Source organism: Phalacrocorax aristotelis, chromosome 2, assembly GCF_949628215.1.
Source record: "Phalacrocorax aristotelis chromosome 2, bGulAri2.1, whole genome shotgun sequence".
Lineage (NCBI taxonomy): Eukaryota > Metazoa > Chordata > Aves > Suliformes > Phalacrocoracidae > Phalacrocorax > Phalacrocorax aristotelis.
In genome coordinates, this window is record NC_134277.1 from 26,155,099 (window position 1) to 26,180,360 (window position 25,262).

At 38.8% G+C, this 25,262-nt stretch overlaps 1 protein-coding gene across 5 annotated transcripts; it reads right to left on the reverse strand.

Moving 5' to 3' along the window:
• Positions 1 to 1,891: 1,891 nt before the first annotated feature.
• Positions 1,892 to 25,261, reverse strand: KRIT1 (KRIT1 ankyrin repeat containing). Of its 5 annotated transcripts, none has more exons than XM_075082818.1 (18): positions 25,156 to 25,261; positions 23,973 to 24,044; positions 22,907 to 23,028; positions 22,299 to 22,458; positions 20,817 to 20,909; positions 19,832 to 19,961; positions 17,450 to 17,693; positions 17,039 to 17,154; positions 16,461 to 16,604; positions 15,551 to 15,707; positions 15,154 to 15,261; positions 13,331 to 13,487; positions 10,852 to 11,003; positions 10,039 to 10,205; positions 6,706 to 6,793; positions 4,798 to 5,004; positions 4,369 to 4,485; positions 1,892 to 3,613 (listed from the first exon to the last, which is right to left on the reverse strand). In XM_075082818.1, the coding sequence occupies exons 3-18, from the start codon at positions 23,006 to 23,008 to the stop codon at positions 3,545 to 3,547; spliced, it is 2,211 nt and encodes a 736-aa protein (XP_074938919.1). In that variant the 5' UTR covers positions 23,009 to 23,028; positions 23,973 to 24,044; positions 25,156 to 25,261; the 3' UTR covers positions 1,892 to 3,544. The 5 variants fall into 5 exon arrangements, with proteins under 5 accessions (XP_074938919.1, XP_074938922.1, XP_074938923.1 ...); XM_075082821.1 differs by having other exon boundaries at positions 22,907 to 23,064; positions 25,156 to 25,250; XM_075082822.1 differs by having other exon boundaries at positions 22,907 to 23,064; positions 23,949 to 24,044; positions 25,156 to 25,250.
• Between the last annotated feature and the right edge of the window lies 1 nt (position 25,262).

The following is a 25,262-nucleotide window of genomic DNA, read 5'->3' on the forward strand; positions in this document are numbered from 1 at the left end:
CCATTTTAAGAAATCTTGATAAAAAACTAGACTTCTCCCACATTTGTGAACTTCCCCCTTCTGTTTATGCCCAAAAATGGATTACTTTACTGCAGTGCTTGCTACTTTAATACCTTGTTTTTCCAGACAGTAGACTACAGATCACAAAACATACAAGTGGGTGACTTGTCACCAGACATTTCATAGAATAGCCTGACCTGTCTCGGACAACAGACACTGCTCACCTTAGTGGACGCTCCATGGTTTTCTAAAGCTCTGTTTGCGTGTTTAAATTTACTATGTTAAACTTATGTTCTCTTGCACTAGTGGTGTACCACCATAAACAGTATTTTTCCAACTTCACTTGATTGCCAGTTGACAAATCAAAGGTTGGTCTTTCCCTCTCCCCTTATACCATCTTATGGTGTAAGTCTTCAGACATGTCTCCCTCAAATAGACCTACATTTCTTCCTAGTTTCTTTAGCATAAGTCTTCCTGCTGATGGGGTAAAGTTGTAAAATTTTTATAATATCCTTACTCCATATTAATAAAAAAAGCTTCGCGGTCAAGTGGAACCTTTGCAAACCATGTGCATTGTTCTGTTGAGGCTGTACCTGCACCTTTTCAATAACAGGCTATTTTCTGAAACATATCTAGCTGCGAGGTAACAATAGTAGGGAAACCCCTACCTTTCTAGACTAACCCTTCCTTGTCACCAAAGCAGCAGCAGCAGGAGGACATCTGGGCTACATGAGGGGTTTCCCTCAGGACCGAGGCCTTCCTTTCAGACAAGCCACTGCCTTCCCTGTGCTGCTGGCAGAACCAGCGCCTGAACTCAAACAGCTCCTGACCGGGGGATGGGGAAGGAGGCTGGCACCCCATCTCAGCACCCACCTCAGCCGCTGCCACACCAAGCCCTGGTGCTGGTGACACAGCATGGCCTCCCCAGAGCCACATCCGCAACCACTGGTCGCCCCTGTCCTGGGCACAACCTCAGGCTGCGGAGCTGGAGCCAGAGCCCTAAGAGGGTCTGTAAATTTAAGGCCGGAGATTGATTTGTGGGTGATTCGAGTTTTACCGGAGTTTCTCCCATTGCTCAACCTCGAACCGTGCAGGTTCGCTTCACCACAGCAAAAGGCACCCGCTACTAGATGGGCCCACTCCATGCTTGTGGCGAGGCTGGCGCTTACAGGTGGACAGTCCTCTAAGTGCTCGCCTGAGCATTAATCATTCTGCTTGATAAAATTGTGCCTGTTTTTCAGTTTTAACTTTTCAGTTGCTCTTTTGCCTTACTGTGCCTAGCTGGGGTATTCTACTCAGATCTTTGCTTCATCAGCTATACAGTTACTCACTTTTTAAAACTGCTTATCTGATAAGCGTTAGGAGTCAAGCTGTGTCTCTTGCTTACAAGGGCCTGATTTTCAGACTTGCCATTTTTTCAGCTCTTTTTTTTTTTTTTGTTCGGTACAGATAAGAGGATTGTTACTAGCAGCCTGTCTCTACAGCACTGGATTCCCCTCTGTTCGGATTTTACATTTCCCCACTTTTAGATGAAAAGATGGCACTCGTCTTTAAACTCCTACGTACCCAGGTGCCAGAAGCCTGCTAGGACTGCGTAACCAGGCTTTCGCTGCTTAATGACTCCACTGACACACAACAGCTGCAAGCTTCTGATTTGCCATGACTAGCAGTTTCCAGTTTTCCTGATGAACTCCCGGGTGGTTTCCAAGGTGTACTACTTTAAATTTGTAGTTACCATTGGACTCTCCCTATGATTCTTTCTGATGATCTTCCTTCATAGCTTGTAAAGATGAGCCTGTTAAAAAACATTGGTCTTTGGAAGTAACACCTGCTTGGTAAGACATTTGGTGGCACTTTCATGCCGGCTGCAATAATAAAAACAACAAACATGACTATTGCAAACAATTTATTAGGTAGTAATAAATAAGAATTTAGCAGAAAGAACTATACAGCAATAAGGCATATTAATACTATTGTTAAATATGCAACTGACAGATTTTAATATTTTTCCTCTCATCATCTAACAAAGTGCTATGTAGACAATTGTATTTCTGATAGCAGCGTCCAGTGAGAGCAGGGACGCACTATGAAGGACCTGACCTTTGCACTGTTTACCTTAAATAAAATGTAACAATCCATGAAGATTCGCTGTTATTATTTGCGCCAGCGAAGTTAAAGTAGAAAAGTATAGCTTGCTAAGAAGATTACAAAATATAAGAGTCTCCTGTTCACTTTTAACTGCTTACTACTTTAATTTCTTAAACTGCACTTACTAGTAGGAAGGTATGAGTAGTTACTACACAACAGCACAGTTCCTAACACTCATTTCATCTTTTATTTTAAAAAATTAGAGGCAGGTGCGCTTTTATTTTAAAAAAACTTTTTTACAAAGTATTGCACACTGTTTTAGCATGCAGTTTACACAGAAGAAATAGTCAAGTGCACTTAAAACCCTGAAATACAACCAGAAATTTTGAAGACTTGTGTTATGAATACTATTTTAATCTACAAGGACATGTTTCAGGCTGCATAGGGTCCCACCTTACACTTGGGACCCAACTTGTTGAGACCCAGTCCTGCCTCTGCAGAGAGCAGGCATAACACTTACAAAATGCATCTCAGTTCCTTGCATCCTGCTCTGCTTGTAGCCTCAAGAAATTGAAGTAATGAGTAGGAAAATAAGTTTAACAGGAATAATTTAGTACCTCCTAGATGAGTTTTCATTACCGCAGATGTGTTGCAATCCAGGGTAAGATTTATTAAACTTTCTCAAGTCCTCTGAGTAAGATTCATTTGTAAATCTGTATCTCCCCGTCCTCCATATACACATTTCATATTGCACAGCAAAACTAAAAATCCATTTTTTTAAAAAAAACCAAACATGCTAAACATTTAATATGGCTTCTGAATGATTTAAAGTATTTCCCTTTTGACATCCTCATGCAATATTTTAGAATAAATATGAATACAATGGACAAAAAAGTTAAAAGTAAAAATAAAGCCAGCTATAACGTTTGTCAGAAATCAAATAAAACCAAGAGTTTATCAAAAGTAGCTGCTCGAAGGTCTAACTGGTCTTTTAAGCATACTTATCAACAGTATCTTAAAAATAGTGTCTACAAAATACTGTAACATATACGACCTCCTTGATGTTCCACAGAATGACACAAAAGGTAAACAGTTTAACTGAGGCTCGTTTAATGGCAGTGGCAGTCCCATAATCCTCTGGGGACAAGGGCCTTACTTGATTCGTGCTCATCCAACTCAGTAAACCATTTACATTTCATTAGCTTTACTGGTTAAGCTCAAGCCCTACAATAGCTTATATATGAAACACAAAAATATTTATAAAAAGAATAGGTATGTTGTATAGGTTTTTTTAAAAAAATCAACCATGCAGCTTCTACACAAAGTTAAAAAACTGTACAAATTGACTTTTCTGTTGTGTAAAATTCATGTACGTGGAAGTCCTCTGCTATGATGAGAAATAAGTTGGTTTTTGCTTAGCTGTTAGATGCTGTTTTGTAACTATTGTTCATTTCCATCATTCATTTCTTTCACTTGGCATTAACTGGCCATTTAATTTCATCAGAAGTTTTATGACGAGACCTGCCTATATAAAGGTACACAATTAAATTCTATCACCATTTCAGAGCTATGATGCAATTAAGTAGATAATAAGTTAAAAGTTGCATAATCTTAGAAATAAGGAAAATAAAACCTGGATTTTTCTCAGATACCAGAAAGTGTTTTTCAAAATATACAATCACTGCCCCATAACCACCTTAATATATAAGAATCAAAAGTAACTACTGTCAAAGTATGCAAGATACTCAAAGCTGTAATTTTTTCACAACACATTTTAACATGGCATATTACCAATGATGTAGACCATGGGTAAAAGAAGCATTCTCCATCAGACGTCCACAAACTCCATCAAAAGTTGCTGGTAGCAGTTGCAGTAAAGCTGCTTTGTAACACTGCCTTCACAGATCTCAATCCCAAACTCTGCTAGTCTTGACAGCAAAGTTACCAGCTCAAACTCTGTGATTCTCATTATATTTGGAATTATGCTTAGAGAGTCTGAGGGACTACACACATGAAACAAACAGTTTTGATTAAAAAAAAAAGTCTATCCTAATGATTACAGATACATTTTATGTATTTTGAACCCTAAAGGCTTCACAAGCTAGGAAAACAAGCAAACATTCTGAAATATTAAAAAGAAAGTTTTAAGATAATTTTTGTGGGGACTTGGCTTGGGCTTCTTTTATACTGTACTAGGGTGGTCAGTCTCAAGAGAGGAGGCATGTATCTAGTTTAGGAAAAACTAACTGAACATAAAGGATGAAAAATGACATTGCTTACCTGTTTGGTATGCACAATAAAGCTCATTTTGTTTTCCAGACTGTGGATTTGAAAACATGTATCTCCATCTCCCAACTGCCACATAAAGCAACCATACTTTAGGCTGAGGAGTAAAGCCTGCAATGAAAGGTAGGAAACTGTCATTCAGAAAATATTCTCCATACTTGCAAATGGAACTTTCCTTAGTTCACTTAGACAGAATTCTGATTTAGAACAGTATGTTCCACAACCTAGTTGTAGCTTATGAAGTAGTCAAGTGTAAAAATACAAGGCTTCCTACTAGTAGTGCCTTATAAAGATCTTAAAGTCTTGGAAATCTTCAGCCAAGTTGAACCAAAATAGTCGGATGTGAAATTACTACTGGCACAAAGAATTTAAGAGAACAGAATTAAGCTTAGCAGTTATCATTGGCAGTTCACTTAAGCTGACCTTTGTTTCCATGTTGAGGAGGTGCAGCCCTTTTACATTTACTCCTACATACACTTTGATGACTTTATGGCTACTTGAACTTGCTTTGGTGAATATCTGTCCTGTGAAAAAAGCTGCTCCGTAAGTAGGAATTTCCCAGCAATTCTGCAAGAACATGCGCTGAAGGTGATGCATCTCTTTACTTACGCCTTCACTGGTGCTGAGATTCTAGAAATAAAGAAACAATAGCAATCAACAAGTCTTCCCAAATAGTTGTGGTTATTTGAAGAAAAAACACTATTTAGAGAAATTCCCACTAGGCTAGTAGTCCCAAAGTACTTTCCCAGCAACTGTCTTCCTACATCTAAATTAAGCCCTAGAACCACAGGAAGGCTCAAATGCCAAAAGAGTCTGAGGCAGAAAGCAGATGCCTGTACAAGCCTCAGAAATCTGAGCCACGGACACCTAATCTCTCCAGGGCCCCACAGTTTGGCCTCGCTCAGAAGTATGTTGGACTCATCAGGGATAAGCAGCTACGCACCCATCTGGCACTAAATGCATCACAATCCTTTACACTAAGCGTTCTTCCTCCTTTAAGGGGTTCAATCCATTGAGGCATGGTAAGATGAGCAAGTACCTTCCCCCCAAAAATAATGGATCTTTTCTTTTAGAAGGAAAACAGAGGTGCAGTTTTCTTTTCCTTAGTGGAGCCCTCATTCAGAATGAGACAGGCTTCTGTTTCTTCCCCTTGAGCAGAGCGATCACTAGAGTGCTCCTGATTCAAAATAGACTGATGTAAAGTACCTTAACAAACAAAAAACTTGGCTGGGCCATACATGAGATGAGAAGGCACAGGCACGAGAGAGGACACAAGTCCAACAGTCTGGAGGTCGTGACTGTGGGTGTAGTGTATGGGACCAACCTCTTTGGATCCACACTGTGCCTTACACCTTATCTGAATTCTACACAGCCATTTAAAAAATGTAAAATACATTAATATTTTTGGAGCAAAAGATTGCAACTCCCTTCCAATACCCCACACCCCAAAATAATGGCTTAAGAACAGAAGTCAAGAAAGCTATACTCATTCTTACATATTGTCTGATACAAGAAAGAGTAGAGACTACTCTGCTATGCCTTCTGCTATACCACAGTCTGAGAAAGACCACCATCATCCCCTCCTTCATCTGTATTACATAGAACAGGAATGATCTGCTGGTTTCTGACAAAAAAGGCGTAGGCACCAAGAGAAAGTTTATGGTTGAGTAACCTCATCTCAGAAGAGGCGCAAGGCCTGGAAACATTCCATGGGTACCTCTGCAGTGTTTCCTGTCAGCTACTTTTAGTGATGCACACTGGCCAGTACAGTTCGCTGACATGCCTCACTTTCTCCAAAATTTTTTATAGAGGTCATGAATTTAACCTTGAAGTGCCTCTGGTGCCATTTGGAATCCATAGCCCTTCAGTTAGAGGTCTTTTACAGAAACAGCCCAAGTCCACATTTACAAATTTTGCTCAATTAACTGCTCTAGTCAAAGGAGTTTGTGTGTGTGCACACACGCACACGTCAGCAGCACTATCAGACCCCTAACATACAAGCTACACTGGCAAAAAGGACTCTGTAGTTCTATCACTACAAGCAGATGCGAAAATATAAGACAGAGTAGATTTTTTCACATGTATGCCTGAATTGGCAGTATTCCCAATACACAGCTAACACTGAAGATAAAGGAAGAGATGACAATTATATTCTAATAAACAGATCTACTGTAACTGTACAAGAAAAACAGCATTCCAACAGCCCATCCCAAACATTCAGAACATACACATTTCTATCTTTATATACCAGTATTTTTGTTCATTAACTGACAACCAAACAGTCAAAAATGTTTAAGACAGGATATTTTACTATTTGATTACTTATCTCACCTTGTATTCATGAAGTATCCTGTTTGTCCAATGAGGAGCTTTACTTTTTAGTTTAGTGATTGGTACTATAGATTTAAGATTTTCTTCACTAAGAGAAAAACAAAGCAGAAAAAAGTTTTTCTTCACTAAACAAAGTAAGGAGAAAGAACAATGTCTGCCAGTTTGTATCTTCAAGTCATGTACTGAGCTAGACAGTCAGCTCCTACCCTATCTTGCCTCTTCAGGTGAAAGCATTCCTGAAACGTAAGCTAAGGCTTCTAAGATAGAGTGTAATTCTCAGTTAACAGAGATCCAGCTTTGTGTTATACACTTTGTGTCATGCATCATGGACATGGCACAACCAGAAAATGTTAGCAGAACACATGACTCTCACTTGATTACAGACCAGTTTGGTGAATTCCAGTTTGGAAGCCAAAATGATACACAGTCATTTATACCAGAATATTACACACTTAGAAAAGATGACAGCTTATAGGTGCTCTTCCCTTCATTGTTGTATTCAGCGCCACCAAGTACATGGCCCATTAATTCCCACATGAAAGTTAAATATTATATAATATGAAAGTGAAGGTATTTATATAAAGTGCCTTTAAAAAACCCACAACCAAACAACAAACAGTAAAAGAAAGCCTTTGCTAACTTGTTTTTATGCATAATTAATCTAGGTTGCACCACTAGGTTTTTGAGACTATTTAGTCATTTTTAAACTATATCTGTCAGTAACTGCACATATGATCTACCAATCAAAAACCCTGCACAGCACAATGTGTCTGGATCTTTAAGGTCAAGGATACACTCATGCAAACAACAGCCTGGATATAATTTTCAAATGACCAGTCTTTTGATAAACATTTGTGTCTACTACAAAAAAGTTCAGAATATATATCTTTTCATCTCTCTGAAGAAGAGCAGAGATATTTTCCAACATATTATTTTTTAATCAGTGGATAAGGAATTGGCTTCAGTGGATAAGAAACTGGCTGGATGGTCGCATCCAGAGGGTAGTGGTCAATGGTTCAATGTTCAGACGGAGACCAGTGTCAAGTGGTGTCCCTCAGGGGTCCATACTGGGACCGGTACTGTTTAATATCTTCATCACTGACATAGACAGTGGGATCAAGTGCACCCTCAGCAAGTCCGCAGATGACGCCAAGCTGAGCGGTACAGTTGACATGCCAGAAGGACGGGACGTCATCCAGAGAGACCTGGACAAGCTGGAGAGGTGGGCTTGTGAGAACCTCATGAGGTTCAACAAGGCCAAGGGCAAGGTCCTGCACCTGATTCAGGCCAATCCCCAGTATCAATACAGACTGGGGGATGAAGGGATTGAGAGCAGCCCTGTGGAGAAGGGCTTGGGGGTACTGGTGAACAAAAAGCTGCCCATGAGCCAACAATGTGCGCTCACAGCCCAGAAGGCCAACCATATCCTGGGCTGCATCAAAAGGAGCGTGGCCAGCAGGTCGGGGGAGGTGATTCTGCCCCTCTACTCTGCTCTGGTGAGACCCCACCTGGAGTGCTGCGTCCAGCTCTGGAGCCCTCAGCACAAGAAGGACATGGAGCTGTTGGAGCGGGTCCAGAGGAGGCCGCAAAAATGATCCAAGGGCTGGAGCACCTCTCCTATGAAGACAGGCTGAGAGAGTTGGGGTTGTTCAGCCTGGAGAAGAGAAGGCTCAGGGGAGACCTTATTGTGGCCTTTCAATACTTAAAGGGGGCTTCTAAGAAAGATGGGGACACACTTTTTAGCAAGGCCTGTTTTGACAGGACAAGGGTTAATAATTTTAAACTAAAAGAGGGTAGATTTATGCTAGATATAAGGAAAAGATTTTTTACTATGAAGGTGGTGAAACACTGGCACAGGTTGTCCAGAGAGGTGGAGGTTGCCCCATCCCTTGAAACATTCAAGGTCAGGTTGGACGGGGCTCTGAGCAACCTGTTCTAGCTGAAGATGTCCCTGCTCACTACAGGGGGATTGGACCAGATGACCTCTAAAGGTCCCTTCCAACCTAAACCATTCTATGATTCTATGAATATGGGTGGAAAGCATGCCCAAATGCCCACAGGGTTCTTCTCTCTGGCCCAAACTATCTTTCCAAGTGGTCCTGTCTACAGAGTCCTGTCTACAGACAATTCCGTTCAGCAGGATCAACTTATAGCCATATTGCTCATCTGCCCCACTATTGAAAGGAACGCCACCCTGCAGCCACTGGGATTCAACAGGGGTAGTTTCTTGTGAAACCAAGTTGTGTTTAACTCCACACTCCTGCAGGTCTGGGCAGTCCCACTCAAAACCAGCTCTCCTTATGCTCGTCTGCCAACTGTGCAACTGCAGGACAAGATGGGTCGACAGCTGAACCTACCAAACAGCCCACCCAAAAGTTTTCCAGTCAGGGAGCCCATTCACTCAGCTCACTCTGTAATGGTACAGTCTCTACACCTACCAGAAGGAAGAGAAAGGAACAAGTAAGTGCAGTCAGTACAGCCAGGCCTTTCAGAGGCAGCCCACACTTACATCAGTGTAACTGTAGGAGAAAATGCACCCTGATTTACTGAGGGTGGAGAATAGAACGAAAAAACAAGCAAGCCAAGACAGCTCCAGTGATGCTGTGGATGAGAGGAGATAAGAAGTATAGTAGCATTCTGGAATAGCACAGCTGCTGTTACATGAATGAATTGAGGTGGAGATAGTAAGGGGTGGAATGATGGTGCGCACAGTAGAGAACTGGAATCCTGATGTGCTCAGATACTGATGTAGAAACGTATGTGGGAGGAAAAAGCCATATCCCAGAAAGAGCTCAGCTACTGTTGTGCTGGCAAGCACACAGAAGGGGAGAAAAGCATCATCTGGCAGAGCCGTACTGGTGCTATGTGTCTCACCAATTTAGTCTAGCGGTTCACATACAAATGAGAGAACGGAAGTAATATCTCTGCATGGTCTGTCCCCTTCAAAGAGGGAGGAAAGCCAATCCCAGAAGTTGGCCTAACTGGACATAGTAAGAGGTTTCTTCAGCGTTGTCCAAAGTCCAGTCCTGTCAAAACCCTTCATTCACGTGACTACTGTTACTCTTTTTGGTATTACTGTATGTCAGTATAGACTTACAGAATACAGAACCCCCATGCCTCTGCTTGGGACTGCAATAATACATACATTTTTCAGACCCCACCTCCAGCTTCTATTAATGCTACAAGGATTATGTGATTACTCTGAACTAGAGCTCAGTGATGGAGAAAAATAATAAATAAATCATACCTAAAATCTGAGAGTTCCATAGTGAGTGCTATCTGAAAATACTTAATCTAAAATCATAATTTTAAGTTTCAAACATACATACTTACTTTAGAAAGCCCTGTTTATGTTTCTTGCTCTCATAATTTCCATAGACTATTTGTAGAAGCAGACTTGCCAATGTGATCAGCTTGGCATCAGGTGACGTGTAGAAACCTTTCAGTAAATTATATCTGGCTTCATCAAAAAGGATAAGAATAGCTAATGGATCCTCAATCTGTTAAAAAGATTTAAATAATATGATTTCTTTGTAAAAGAAAATGAGCTTAGAAACTATAAATATAATTTCTCAACAATTCAGAGACAGAAGACAAAGGTGTGATCCCGACTGAAGCATACATATACTCATTGACTTATTTCAAGCCTTCACTGACCTAACACGCTTCCAAATTAAAGTGATTAGCCTACCATGCCAAATGAAAAGGGTCTCAGAAATACAGACAACTGTGGTTTTTCCCACCATGAGTCCATTTTGAATAATAGGTTTGAATAATCCCATTGAAACTGACCAATTAAATATCTGAAAAAAATCACATCACAAGGAAGAGAAAGAAAATTGGGCAGGTTGTTTTTAGCTGTATGACAGATAGATAGAAATTGAGGCACACAGACTTATAATAAACCAAACAGCTGGGAAGGTGAGAAATGAGAGAGAGGGGAAAGGAAGGAGGGCCAGGGTAGGGCGCGATGGAGGGAGGAAGGGAGGGAAGAACCTGAAGATTCAAACTATTACAGCAAGGGAGAGGAGTGTTCTGGTTTAAATAAGTTTTGAAATTACTACAGTCATTAAACACCCTGAGTATTGATGGTCAATGTGTTCTGACTCCAACCATGATTTCATGCTATCACTTCCAAGTGCAGACCTTTTTTTCTGTTTCCAGTGGAAGTCTCACATCTCTTCTCAGGAAAAGCTGTGAAGTTTCCCTTTGAGGATCCAAGTTTGTCAGTTCAGTGAATATTTCAGGCCAATCTCGAATGTGCTGTAAAGGCTTGTGGTATGGCTTCAGTTGGAGGCCTGAAAAATAACAGGTTTTGTTTATATATAAACAAACAGAATAACCTAGCGCGCACACACACACATATATATATATATATGTATGTGAGTAAATGCGGCACCAAAACCAGAGTATCTAAAACAGAGGACTCATTAACAAAGTTCCCCCTATGTTTTCTAAACTGCTATATATAAAAGGTTTTGAAAATATGGATTTATTGACAGAACTCTCAGCATCAGTTCATTAAACGCACTAGCGATGAACCTTTGTTATTTTCAGCCCCTCAAGAATGAAGTTGTATTTAAAAATTTAGTGGAACACTAAGGCAGACCTTAAAAACATAATAATAAAATATTAGAGACTTGTCTCAATTATTATGGGAGAAATACAAGGTCCAACAATCTTATTTCTGACAGAAAAATACAGATAAAGTTTACCTTATAAATGTATTTGCCATTTTTGGATGTATATAAACCATAAAATTTTCAAAACATTCATTCTTTTTTTCAATCTGTAAAATATCTTGATTCTTAAAAGGCTACAGTCATTCAATGTTTCATGTTCTCCTGCATATATGAGAGCTGAGATATCATACAGAGCTTTGCAGCTACAGTCCTACTATGTACTAGAGTCCATACCTTCAATTATGTTCATTCGCTTACCCTGCCTGTCCTTGTGATTATTGCTTGGCTGTTTTCTAGTAGTGAGGAACTAGGAGGCTGTCTATCTACCTCATCCTCACTGCTCTGGCTTTGACATTGTGACATTTCACATTATATAAAAACTGAGAATAATCTGCTCACTCAACTTATCCACCTTACATTCAAACACAAAAACATTATCTGTCCTACAAACAAGAAAAGGATAGTCTTTACAGTTGTACACAAAACTACAAGAAATACATTTTATAATGAAACTTGTCCATTAGTTGTTTGAAGCTGTAAATCAGATGCTGATTCATTTTCAAACTTAGGCTAAGCACCTAGAGAATTACTTGTTTTTAAACAATGTATCAGAGAGTAATCTCTTCCCCTCAAATGCAAGGATAATACTTCAATGATTTGAGTAAAACATAACATACATATCTAGAAAAGGCACAAGCGGTAAGACTTCAACACTGAAATACTTCCTTTGCTTCCAGATATTAACATCTGTGTTTAACTGTGACATACAGCAAAGTAACAAGGCAAATGGTGTGACATTGGGAGAAAAAGATTAAAAAGAATGAAGATTTCCCGCAATATTTATAGATAAAATTTTGCAATTTTTTATAGATAAAAAAATGTATATGTATTCCAATATAATGGAAGACTGACAACAGTAAATGCAATTTTAAATGCAAGGCTTCTGTGTTAATGTTACTGACACCACAGCATCCTACCAGGCCTGAATCGTGCATTGTAAACCCATTATGTCTTCTATAGCTATCCTTGTTGCAAGCAGTACTATTTAGCACGTTTTCTGACAAAACACAATCACTATCATCGACTCTTTTATGGTTCTAGTTATCTTTTGCTACATAGCTCAAACTACAATATACTTTCTATTTAGATCAGAAATACCAAAAAACACAGCAAATGTAATAATGATGTTTTGCATAAGAATTCCCTTCCACCAAATAAATCTGAAAACTTGCTTATCAAAAAAATCATTTTGGTGCAAAACACATGAAAATTCATATGATTAAAGGACCTAATGAAAAACAACATTAAATCAGCTTTACCTTAGTTACTAGATTTAAATAGATTAAACATTGGTAAAAAACCTACATGCATCCAATTTCAGATACTCTGGGAAGAAAAATACCACTAAAATTAGGGTGAGTTAGCAGTAAGGACTATGAGAGCAGAGGTGCCCTATAACAGAAAGACAATCTAAACTAGCCTCATCTTCCTAGATGAAATACATTCTAGATGCCACAGTGATACAGGGTCAGACCTATCGGGGGTACTACCCAAAACAATGGCTGAAATGGAGAAGCACTCTGTAGCTCTGAAAGCGCAGTTTGGAGACATCAGGCTGTAAAGGTTGGGAGTTAATCTACTGGAGGAAAGCTTAAGCAGAGGAAATATAAAAATTGGTTTCACTCCCCATGCAAAAGATACAAAGAATGAGACCTACAGGGATTACAGTCTCTGGCAGGACAAAGTGTATTAACAGGCTGTCTAGATACAGATTAGCTACTAAAGTAGGGCTTTTAAAAGCTGATAGAAAGAGGTTAATACAGAACTGTCAGAGACCATGTTTCCTATTTTCCTAAGAAATTTTTTTTTTTTTTCTAAAGGCAAGCAGAAATAAAAATAGCTATGATAAACTCTCAAGTATAATGATCCTCTTTGTTACTTACTGAGGTTCTCGGAACAGATCCAGATAGTGAAGTACTGCTGTGTTTCTTGAGACAAACGCATCCCCTCCATTATCTGCTGTACAGTAGTATTGTTTCCATGTTTCAACTCAACAGAGCGATACGACCCATCCATACGATAAATTCGTGCCTTTTCATACTACATAAAAATTAAAATATATTAAACAAAGAACTTGTTAAAATTCTCTCTGTTGGTGCTTCTGAAGAGGAAAACAACTTTACCATAATTCAGCGACATCCATACTGTTAAGAAAAAGAACACCGCACAACTCCTGCATATTCACTATTTATCAAAACTGCTTGCTTCATGTTCTGTGCAAGTTCTTATACTGTGTTTTTTACCACAGTAACTCCAAGAAAGATCTTACTGATATTTTGAGGACTTCACTTCTGTTGAACTCGAATGCAAGTAGGCATTTAAAAGCTCCCTGAGGGATTTGGTCTCAACTGCCTATGCATATCGTGAAATGTCCACCTCACCATTATTGGCAGGTTATGAATTATTCCCCTCATTAGTCTATACTAAAAAGACTTATTTTTCAGAGGGAAGCACCACCCTTTACACAGACACCAGTACAATAAGAATACAATCTCACCAAGATCTTTTAGCACTTCTGTAGTATTACTAATAATAAATCATTTTCCCCTTCAGAACTCCCATAGCTTTCACTGAATTGCATGCGGGCCCAGAGTATGCCTCCTGAAAGACGTACTTAAACGTAATTCAGGTGCTTAAAGCATATACACACAAGTTGTAGGTCAATGAAACTTCTTGTTTTCATCTAACAGGTTAAATGTTTCAGCTGCTCGAATAAAAAAGTTGTAGGAATTTGTAACTTCCCTTCTTTAAATCTATTTAGTCATCAAGAACTAAGCTCCTAAAAACTTCTGGAAAAAAAGATGAATGCCTTGGAAAATAACAACTGACTGAAAATGAGGCTGGAATGGAAAATATCAGTCTATTTTTGCTGCAGTACTCTCTGTAACTCCTACTGCAGCAATTTCTTTTTTTTTTATTATAACATTAATTCAACAGTAATAAGTGACAATATCACCTATTATGCTATGAAATCTACTTAAAATGTGTGCATTAGTCTTTTAGAGTCATTAGACACACATCTGCCATTTGATCAACTGCATAAGATCTCTATAATAAAGTAGGTCAATTTCTTCAAGAATTACTTTAGAAGATTCATTCATAGAGTGAAATGAAGATAATTTAAAACATCTTGAAAAATTGACAGGTTTACTGCCACCTACCTACAGAGAGACAAGTTGCATCTGAAGTCAAGGAAAAGAAACAAGTGATTTTGTATCATTCGGTTAATCTTACATCTACTTCAGGATGAGAGGAATCGCGCCATGAATTTTGTTTACTATCCTGGCTAGATCTCCACTGACTGCCAAGGAAGCCTACACTGACTAACTGATGCAAAGCCTATTTTGTAGAAGCCTACATTTAGCCAGATGAATGCTCCTGTTTATCTACATATATAAGATGACAATGCATAAAGAAAGCTGATGGTTGTATGATCAAAAGTAGACATAAAATCTGTGGCTGATGTGATGCTCCTACAAATAAATCAAAGCATCATGTTCAAAACCTTACATGTATTTCTTGAGCAATAAATGTAGACAGAAACATTCAAAGACACAAAATGTCAGTTTGTTTATATTTACACTAACAATTTCAGTATACTGCACGTTTCCAAAAACAGTGATAAATGAGTCTAGCTCTTCTACTTCTACATGCTTATCTGCAAACCAGTTATAAACTTTAAACTATTTAGAAAATAAACTCATACAGGTTTATTTATGGCTTCCTTCAGCAGTTTTGCGGTTTCTTCCCACTCATTTTGTTTGTTCTCTTCACAGACGTTCAGTGGAGATCTTCCTTGTTGGTCAGTAATGTGCTACCAACATAAACAGAAACACTGGTAATACATTTTTTTCACTAGAGATCGGTAAACATTTACACTTTTTTTTTTTTTTATAATGAAAATACTTGATCCTAGGGTTCAAACATTTAATTGATATACAATGGGAAAAGTAGAGGTAATGAAAAATATTTAACCATTTTTTTTGTAATCTTTCAACAGGATCATTGTGTTTACACATTGTGATCTGGACACAAAATATTTCACATACACAAGCTAGAAACTGTTGCTAAAACTGCTATTTCTATACACAAACAGAACTTACTCTGTCAATTTCTGGATGATTTAGTAGTATTTGTACTATTTCAGCATGCCCACCTCCAGCAGCAAAATGAAGAGGAGAGCTAAGTTGTCCGTTCAAGAGATTTGGATTGCATTTCCCTTTCTCCAACAGCATTCGAGTGGCTTCAACTTTTCCATACCTGCAGCCAGGTTTAAAGCAGAAAAGACACAACAAATGTAAAATCAAATCTTTTTTTTCAGATAGCCCTAAACATGGAAAAGTGTTATTTCCATGCTCAAGAGTTTTTAGATTTGAAATGGTACCAAAGACAACAGAACATCATTAAGTTTGTAGAAATTAGTATCAGTTCTGCACTTCTTTGGTAACCATTGGTCTAGTAATCATTTGTTGTGTTCATTATAGACAAAGTGAACCTTGCTTCAAACTAGCTAAGTTTGGGTAGGTGTAGCAATATATATATATAATAATACAGTCAGACAAGTTCACCTCTGTGGATCACCTAGTCCAGCTTCCCACTCAAAGACTGACCATCACCAAAACATGCTCAGCTCAGCTATTACTGTGCTGTAAAACTGCTCACGGCCTTTAACCAACAAAGACTGTAAGAGTTACTACACGAAACTAGACCCAGTGTCTCCAACAGGAATTAGAACAGATGCTTCAGGACCAATAAAAGAGACAGCAAAGTGTTTGTTGATATGATCACCACACCTGGTCTCCTAATTCAGACTGAAATTATCTCAAAACCTGAAGCAATCTTTCTCCTCAGAAGGTAACACTAACATATATTAAAGTCTAAGCGTAAAAAGTCTAGAGTTTTTTTGGTTTCTCAGTTTTGAGTCTGTAAGATAATTTAAATCAATGATTAGCACTAAAGAATCATGACAGCAAGAATGCATTTGAGTGGCAAAACTACATTCATCTGACTCACCAGCACGCATAATGGATAGGTGCCCAGTGGTCACTATCTAACTGATTAACAGAAAACTTTTTATCCAGAAGGTGGCTTAGTAAATCAGAGTCGCCTTCGCAAGCACTGCGGTGAAGAGGGAAATCATCTACCCACTGGTGTTCCCTAAGAATTAAAAGGGAAACAGGAGTAAAACACAGTTCAGAAATATTTTAACAGTTGAAAACATAGACTTTTTAAAAATTACTAATATTGCACTAACTGTAGATCTACGTGAAGAATAAAAACGAAGCTTGTGCAGCTAAAATGTGCCAATATTCATACAACTACTATTTTCATCGTGCAGGAGTCAAGCCACAGCTGTATTCATTATGCTAAGAAATGCTTCTCTAATATTTATAATTTAAACCTTTCTTGATCCGTCCTTTAATTGCTGTGTTTGAGTACTTCAAGACTTCAAAGAGATTTTTTTTAAATGTGCATTTATATAGTAAAGCCCTAAAGTAATAGGAATCTTATCCTGACCAAGTCTACCAAGAACTACTGTAATATACCAAAACAGAATTATCCATTAATGAAAAAGGAATGTAACATAATACTTGTCCTCGGTGACACTGCTCATGCTACGTTGCCACTTTTCTCTTTTGGGAATCTGAATCTTTGAATAGTCTGGGGCTCCAAGGCCGAAGTATGGATTTATTACCACTTTGTCAACCTGTGAAGACAGAATTTAAACACAACTTAAAAAATATCTTACTGAGATTTGGCTAAATAATCCTCCATCTAGGCAGGGTATTCTCTTGAAACTGAAGTTATTATAGTAACATTTTATAATTAAAGAGAATGGTGTTCAAACGTGAGGATTTGAAAAACCATTTAGCAGTAAGCATGTAATAAAAGAAATCTGATTATTTTAAACATAAAGCACACACATATCAAATAAATGAATGAACTGTAAAATGAAAATGTATGTATGTTTCACAAATATAAAATGAAAATATGGTTCTTACCCTATTGGTATACTGAAGGTCAGATCCAAACAAAGGATTATAGATACACATATCTGCTTTCTCCAATGCCAGCATTTTACTCTTTATTTCCAGGGCAGTATAACCCATGTGTAACGAGCTCTCTGTTTGACCAGGTTCTATAGCATAGGCAGGGTTTATTACATTTGTTTTAATTCTCTCAAGAGGAGATGGTCTGAATAAAGCTGGAATGGAGTGAGACTGGGTGTGCCGTTCATCCAACCACCTGCAGGACAGAACAGGCAAGTAATTAATTTTCAGGTAGAAGAGGACTATTTTGGTCATGCCTATCCATTATTTGGTTTGATTAAGGGTTGTACGTATGATAATCACATGTTTTAATTAAAAAAATATTATTACTTATAATGTGCACAGCCAATTTTATAGCACTACATTAATCCCCAAATATGAAATTTTTTAACCAAATATAGTTAAGCAAATGTATTTGCTCAAACACATTTCCTGCAGATGCAAACTCTCAAAGGAAAGGAAATTATAAGCTAAGGTAAGAGTAACATTGTTTACAGCCAAAACACTTCACCACACCAACATGCCACCAGTTCATTTACTTTCAGTTTATCATTATTACTACTCTCAACATACAAAATTTGAAACTTAAAGCAGCTTGTTTAAGGGTGAGTTGAAGTCTCAGTATCTGTGCTGACTTAAGCCTTCTAACTCATGTGTTTCCTTAGGGAGAGGTGGGAAAAGGCAAAAAAATCAGAAGGCCCTTTGGTATTTTCCGAACTGCCAAGTCTCTTGCACATAGGTTACCACCTACCTTTTCACAAAGCTGTGCTGAAGGATATGGTCTTCTAAATGCACCCCTACTGACAGTATAGAAGGGCTTTAGAGCTCTCTTACCCTGAGCTAGAGGGGAGCTTCAGCATTGTACACCTGCTGCATTTTTTTCCTGCCACATATGCAATACAAGAGAGGGCTCAAGATTTTTAGATAAATAAATTTTCACTGAATTGCTAAATTATTTTAGTGTGATGTTGAATGGGGCACATTTTAACTAAGGGTCTAAAGCCAGGTTTGTATTTAAGGTTTCTGCACACACTTTCTCACAAGCTTGAGATAAACATGTACGTTGTTGGAATACAATAATTCCATTTAGTGATTTAGCCTGGAAATACAGAAGAAAGATAAGTACATCCTTTGGAAAGATAGATCCACTGACAGCCCACTTGGATCTTGTCTGTCCCAGAACCATGTGTAAGGATGGCAGAACATGGCCTGAAGTTCAGTGCATAGGCTCGGGCCTGGATTTTTAAGTCCCAGATCCGAGCTATCATGCGCTGCATAAGCCATGTTCTCTTCACTTACTCGTAGACCTGCTGGGAGGGAGGGAGGACTGTAAAACTGTGATCATCGTGCTATAAACACCCTCTTGGGTCTCTGAGGTATTTTCAGGCATTTTCTCTAAACAGCTGGCAGATAAATTAGTTATGGTAGTTTGAATCTTTGAAAAATGTTGTTTCAGATTAGGTACATAAAGAATAATCAATATAAACTATTTTCTACTATACTTCCAAGGCTTCTCTCACAACTGTAAGGCTGGTAAAACATCTTAAGCAGGGCTTAGAGTCTGAGGGCACTCATTAAGCAGCAAATAAATATAACGACTGGCACAATGGTATACATGGAAAAAATATGACTCTACTAATAAACAGTAAAAACCCTAGACACAGAACCTTTTTAGGCAATAGCCTGTAACTTATAATTTTTCATGTTAGCCAAAAGTTTCACCTAACTTTATTAATGAAAATAAGTTCATACGTAAGTAGGTCTGGTATTTCTGTGTTAAGGGTACATTAATAAAGACCAAAAAACTACTCACATATTCGATTTTCAAACTGCTAAACAACTAATCACTTTCCTGAAAGTTAATTCCCTACTGTAAATAAATTTGTATGGCTGGGGAACATGCACTCCCTTTGTAAATAGGGGGTTAATTTAAATGCAAGTCATAATGGTATATAATTAACAAGATATTTTTACTGCATTCTGGCAAATACTCTTACAGATGGCAATTATGTCACTTACAGATTAATCATTAGTATTTTATATGATTTTACAAAATCTTCAATGTGAGCAGGAACTTCCAAAAAGCCACTTGATTTACATAAGCACACCATTCTTCAATTTGCAAAAGATTTTTAAAAAGATTCAGAAATATGCTGTCAATGTTCCAGTTTCTGATAAACTTGAAGAAAATAACATGGTATCACAATGATTTCCTTCTTAATCACAATGATTTCCTTCTTAGTCACAAGAATGCTATAAAAACTATGTGCTACATCTACAAATTATCTTGTTTAACTTCTACTTTAATGTATTTTTACTGATGGCATTTCTTACTTATCCAAGGCAATTAACATTCTTGCAGTAAGCGTAGCAAAATGGGTGCTGGATTCACTGCATACTCTCATGATGTCTTGTAAACAGTAGAACACAGGGCATCCAGGACTGTATGCGTATTTCGTATTATCTAAAAAGGAAACATACTCTGAAGACACATTAAGAATCTTATCTTCCCTTCTGCATCTTTTGTAGTTACACATTCCTATCTAATCGAGAGTATATTCTAGCTTTAGACTACAGTAACTTAATTTTTATTAAATGGTAATTGATAGATATTACGTACAATCCTTAGAATTCACAACTCAACAGGGTAGCCTCAAAAACCTTAAAGTGTTCAGTTATTCTTCCATCAGTGTGATCAGCTTCATCTGAGGAATTAGATGTATAATGTTGCAAGAAAAAAAAAAGAATAGGACTTGGGACTAGAAGAGGTATTTATTTGATAGTTTTTATCCTTAAGACCTATCAGTAAGGCAAAAATGAAGGCATTTCCCCAAAAGCACAGAGACATTTACTTCAGGCTTTTTTAAAAAATACTTCCCTGTCAAGCAATTTACTTTGCCTTCTAAAGACTTTATTCACCACTCCTTATTCAAACAAAACTGTTTACAGACTTCAATAAGCATTCTTCTCTGAGCAAATAACACTGAACTGAATAGGATGTCTTTCTTACAGTTGCATTCAGTAAGTTCTATACAAGTTAATGCATATGTTTTGAAATATAATCAAGTGAACAAACACAGCTTAAAACAGAAGTGTGCTCTTTTTACAGAAACAAAGGCAATACATTAAAACCAAGGATTTTTCCTTAAGTAACTTTTTCAAGTTTTAAAGTATTCAGAGAGAGGTTTCCACCTGAATTCAACTTCTAATGTTTAAATACAGAAAAAGCCATATCTCATATTCATAAAAATTCTTAATAAACCCTCAACTGAACTTCTGCTAAAATGGGTGCAACTTGAGAAATTATGCTCAACGTTACCTTTCACAACAGTTGGAACGATGTAAAGTGATGCCTCTTGGCCTGCCTTCTCTCCATCAAGAGGAAACTTCTTCATTAACACCACACGTTTTCCTAGCAGAGTATTAAAAGAAAAAACCCAAATAATTAATTAACCAACAAAACAAAGAAACCAGTCTAGAGTTGGCTATCTAAAAGCTTACCAGGCTCAATCTTCCTAATTTCTAGGAAGAAAAAATTATTATTATTATTATGAGCTATAATGTAAAGCAAGCTAAGAAAATCTAAATACTTATGAAAAAAGAATGTAAACATGTATATACCCATGAACATCAAAAGTGACATGACTGTACCCCTTTTTTCATAGCAACTTTTCTATATGCCTGATTTTTTTGTAGCATCCACCCCCTAAACCACCTATCTTTAAGTTAAACAAGATTATTTTTGAAATGGGAAAGCATAGCTGCATGCTACATTCCACGTTAGGGGAAACGCTTTATTCATGTAGTGCTAATACAGTATTTTCCATGTTATTCTCCCTTGCAGCCTTACAGAATTTAGCATTTTCTTTGCTTTTCTGACCTCAGCTGCCTATTTTACTAGAGGGCACACTAAGCTGTGCATATTAATGCTTCAGCCCTCTGCCTGAGTCAATTTAAAATTCTCTAAACCGTGTAAGAAGCAGACAGGCTTTGCTTTTACTAGGCATTCCTCAATGAGTACTCATGCTATTATGCTATTTCATGTTTGCTGCTCAACTAGCTTTAAGTCCACCCAACTCCAGTTATTGCCACCGCAACATTTTACCATGCAGCAGCTATTCCTTTTCTAAATTGTTAGCACTGCATTGTCTGACATCCTTCCCAGTATAACCTTACTTACACTTACAAAGCACAGATGAGGTACACAGCAAAAAAAAGCGCTTTAGTCAGTACAGTTTATACCAATCTGCAAATGAAATACGCTGGCTACAACAGTTTTTGTCAGCACAAGTGTGAGGTTGTTTGCTAGACCAGCTATGCCACAGCAATGAAAAAGAAAATGCAGTAATAGAATTATACCCATAAGTGATACAGTTATGCCAGAAATATTTTCATGTAGATACTGAACAATGCTAGCTTTAGAACAGACTTTAGAAGTGATCAATTCACTAGTTCAAGTCAAGTTTTAGCTGAAATTAAGGATAAAAAGCCACTTCAATCTGATTTACCAGAAGTTTAGCTATAAATCTCAATTTGAGGTGAAGAATTAGTAAAAACAGGCAAAGTTTCACTTAATAAAATTCTTTTAGTAAGCATTTTATAGGATTAGAAGGTAAAAGGAAACAAAGGTAAATTAAAGGTTTTAGCTGTATACTTGGCTTGGGGTTTTTTGATGAATCTCAAAACATACCTTCTTTTTTTAAACTAATTTCATGCTTTTGCACAACCCTTCCATGCCCATTTAATTTTAACATTATGTTTATAGAGCTATCAACAATAAATCAGATTAAAATGTTTTTACCTTTAATACCCTGATTGGCTGGTGAAATTGGTTTGGTGGCTTCTAATACATAATCCAAGATGCTCTGGGTTATCTCAGTGCCTCCCTGCAGTTTAGTTTCCAACAAAACTTTCTTTCTTTTTTTCTTTTGTCCTTCAATGGGAACTTCAAGCAACAAAATCTTTCAAACAGTAATGAAACCAAAGGAGTTTAAGCACAACTGAAACGAGTACAGAACACTTTTTTTTTTCTTTTTTTGTTATATTTTTTGTATCACTGGAAAAGCAGTAACAAAATTCAGGAAGTATTGAATGTGGAGGGGCAGGATGGCAAAGTCAGAATGACCGCCATAACAGTAAGTTTAAAGAGAATAAGACACAGCTGCACCCTTGTACTGAGCAGCCCACAGGCCAGAAGGCCCTGAAATGACATGAAATATACAGATATTACAAAACCATGAAGTGTTCAAACACTATAATGATGGGGCAATGCATAGTAGGTATATGACATACATGGACATTATTTAAGCAATGTTATTGTCATTTTCTCTTCTCCTATATTATTACATATTTACTGTAACTTATTATTTTTAAAAATGTTAATAAATAAAAAAAATTAGATAGTTTTACTTCATAGGATTTAGCTCGATATTCCCGAGAATTCAGGCTAGCAGTATTTTTTGGACGAATCACAGCAACATATGCATCTCCAATGTTTTCTGGGTTTCCCATCTCTCCTGATTATTTTGTCACTGGAAACAATGAATAAATAGGAAGTAAAGATTCAGCTGAAAAAAAAGAAAAAAAATCCAACAGCATGCTAACCTTCAGTGTGCAGGAATTACATCCACTGATACTTGGTGTTATTCACTTATTGTTCTTTAGCTGGAGAAATAATAATGGCTGACATAATTCTACTTCCTTTTCATAAAAAGGGAAAATCCCACATCAGATAGATTTAATACAAATGATCTTGTTTTCTAACCCACTTTTAAAATAAAAATAATGTTTGGTTTTTTTTCACTTTGTAACTACCTTCCCCATTTTGCAAGCCAGGCAAAAGGCCAAAGAATTTTAGGACCCTGAAAAATATATGAAATTGAAAAAGAAAACCATTCTAAAGTGACAAGCACTATGATTTATAAAGTGTGCTATGACAAAGTACTGCATTTCTATGAGATCCACAAGGATTTCCCGAAAATACCTCATTTTCCTTCCCCTTACTCCCATTAGGGGGTAGAACAGTCTTGCCTACAGCCCAAGTAACAAAGCTGATACAAATAAATTATCATATGGATTAATTTACTTAGTTTTACTTCAGTGGGGCTGCAAACTGGTGCCCAATTCATTCAAGCACAGAGCTTCTGAAAGGAATAAGTCTTCAGCTTTTGCAAAAAGTGGACACAGGTTTTTAGATTTAAAATAAAACTTTCCTTACACTTCTGTTTAACTCAAAGTGACAATTCTTATAATCATAAAATTTTATTAAAATGATAGGGAAAAAGTTCCTAAGGCTAAATCACTTCACGTATCAGATTTGAGAAAGGTCATGTCTGGCCATTAGCACCTTCCAGATGATAGTTTTCTTCATTTGCAAATGAACCCTCTTTCATTCCATATCATCAGTAAGCACATGTTTTTTACAGATTAATCCCTCCACAAAGATTTTTACCTTTACTGTTTCTAGCCTCCTCACCTCTTCTAGGAGAAACAGAGATCTTCAGATTCCCATGCCCTTAGTCCAATATTTTTGCTGGGATCAGACTACCTGAAAACATATTTAAAAAAAAAAAACAAAACAAAATAAATAACGGCATGCACATTTTCATCTTCAGTTAAGATAAACACATTAGCTGGATAATTTAATGGTGGTATTTGAAGAGTAACATCTGAATAGAAACATCTATTGATTTGCATTACAGTAGCATCTAGAAACATTAAATAAGCAACGTGCTGACTTGTGGGAGCTCATGCTTTGGGATATTAAAGAGTTTGAAAGGAACAAGAAACAACCACCCCTTATGGGCAGCTGGGAAAGGCATGCTCCCTCGGTTTCCTTACAGGCACTGGGATATACTGGGTTTGGGTCGGGATTGTGTGGAGGGAACCTGCAGGGGCAGGGCTGGGCCACCCGGGTGGCAGGTGATGGCCAGGTGAACAAGCAGCGGGTGAATTCCCTCTGCCAGGGCTCTGCGCAAAGTCCAGAGTGGCAAAAGGATGCCTGCGAAACAGCCCCGAGAGCCGCGACGTGAGCCCAGAACACAAAACCAGAAGGTGAAGAAGGGCGGCACCGTGAGGCTATGACAGTAACGACCCGCTTCAGAAGGCGCCACCAGAGAACTGACCCGAACCGAACCCAGGTGCCAGCACCGCGTCCCCGTCCCAGCGGATGCGGGTCTCGAGAACGTGCCTCAGCCGGGCTTCCCCCGCGCCGCGCCGCCGGCCCTGCCCGCCTCCCGCACCGCCTCAGCAGCCCGGGACCCGCCGGGGCGCGGCAGAGGGCGGCTCCCGCCACCCCGCGGGGACACACGGCCGCGCCACCCCGTGAGGGAGGCCGCCGCGCCCGCCCCCCACCGACAGCAGGCCTCGCACAGGGAGCCGCGGCGGCCGCCTCCGCAGCACCGTCTCGCCCCAGCACGACGGGACGGGAACGAGCCCCGCGCCGCCGGTGCCGCCCGCTCCGGCAGCAGCCACCCCGCCGCTGCGCGCCTCAGGGCCGGGAAACGCCCCCAGAACTTCTCCGGTCGCGGCCGGGCCCCGGGGAGGGGGTGAGGGGCGCTCACGCTGTAGCCGCGCGGAGCGAGACCGCCCCACATGGGGTGACGGGCAGTGCCCCGGCCCTGCTTCCTTCCTCCCTCCCTCCCTCCCTCCCTCCTTGCCTTCGTCGGTAGTGCCGGCAGTCGCCCCCTCCCCGCTGCATCCTCCCGGCGCCCAGGCCCCACGGCCGAGACGCGTCCCGCTCCGCCCCGTCTCCGCCCCGCTCCCT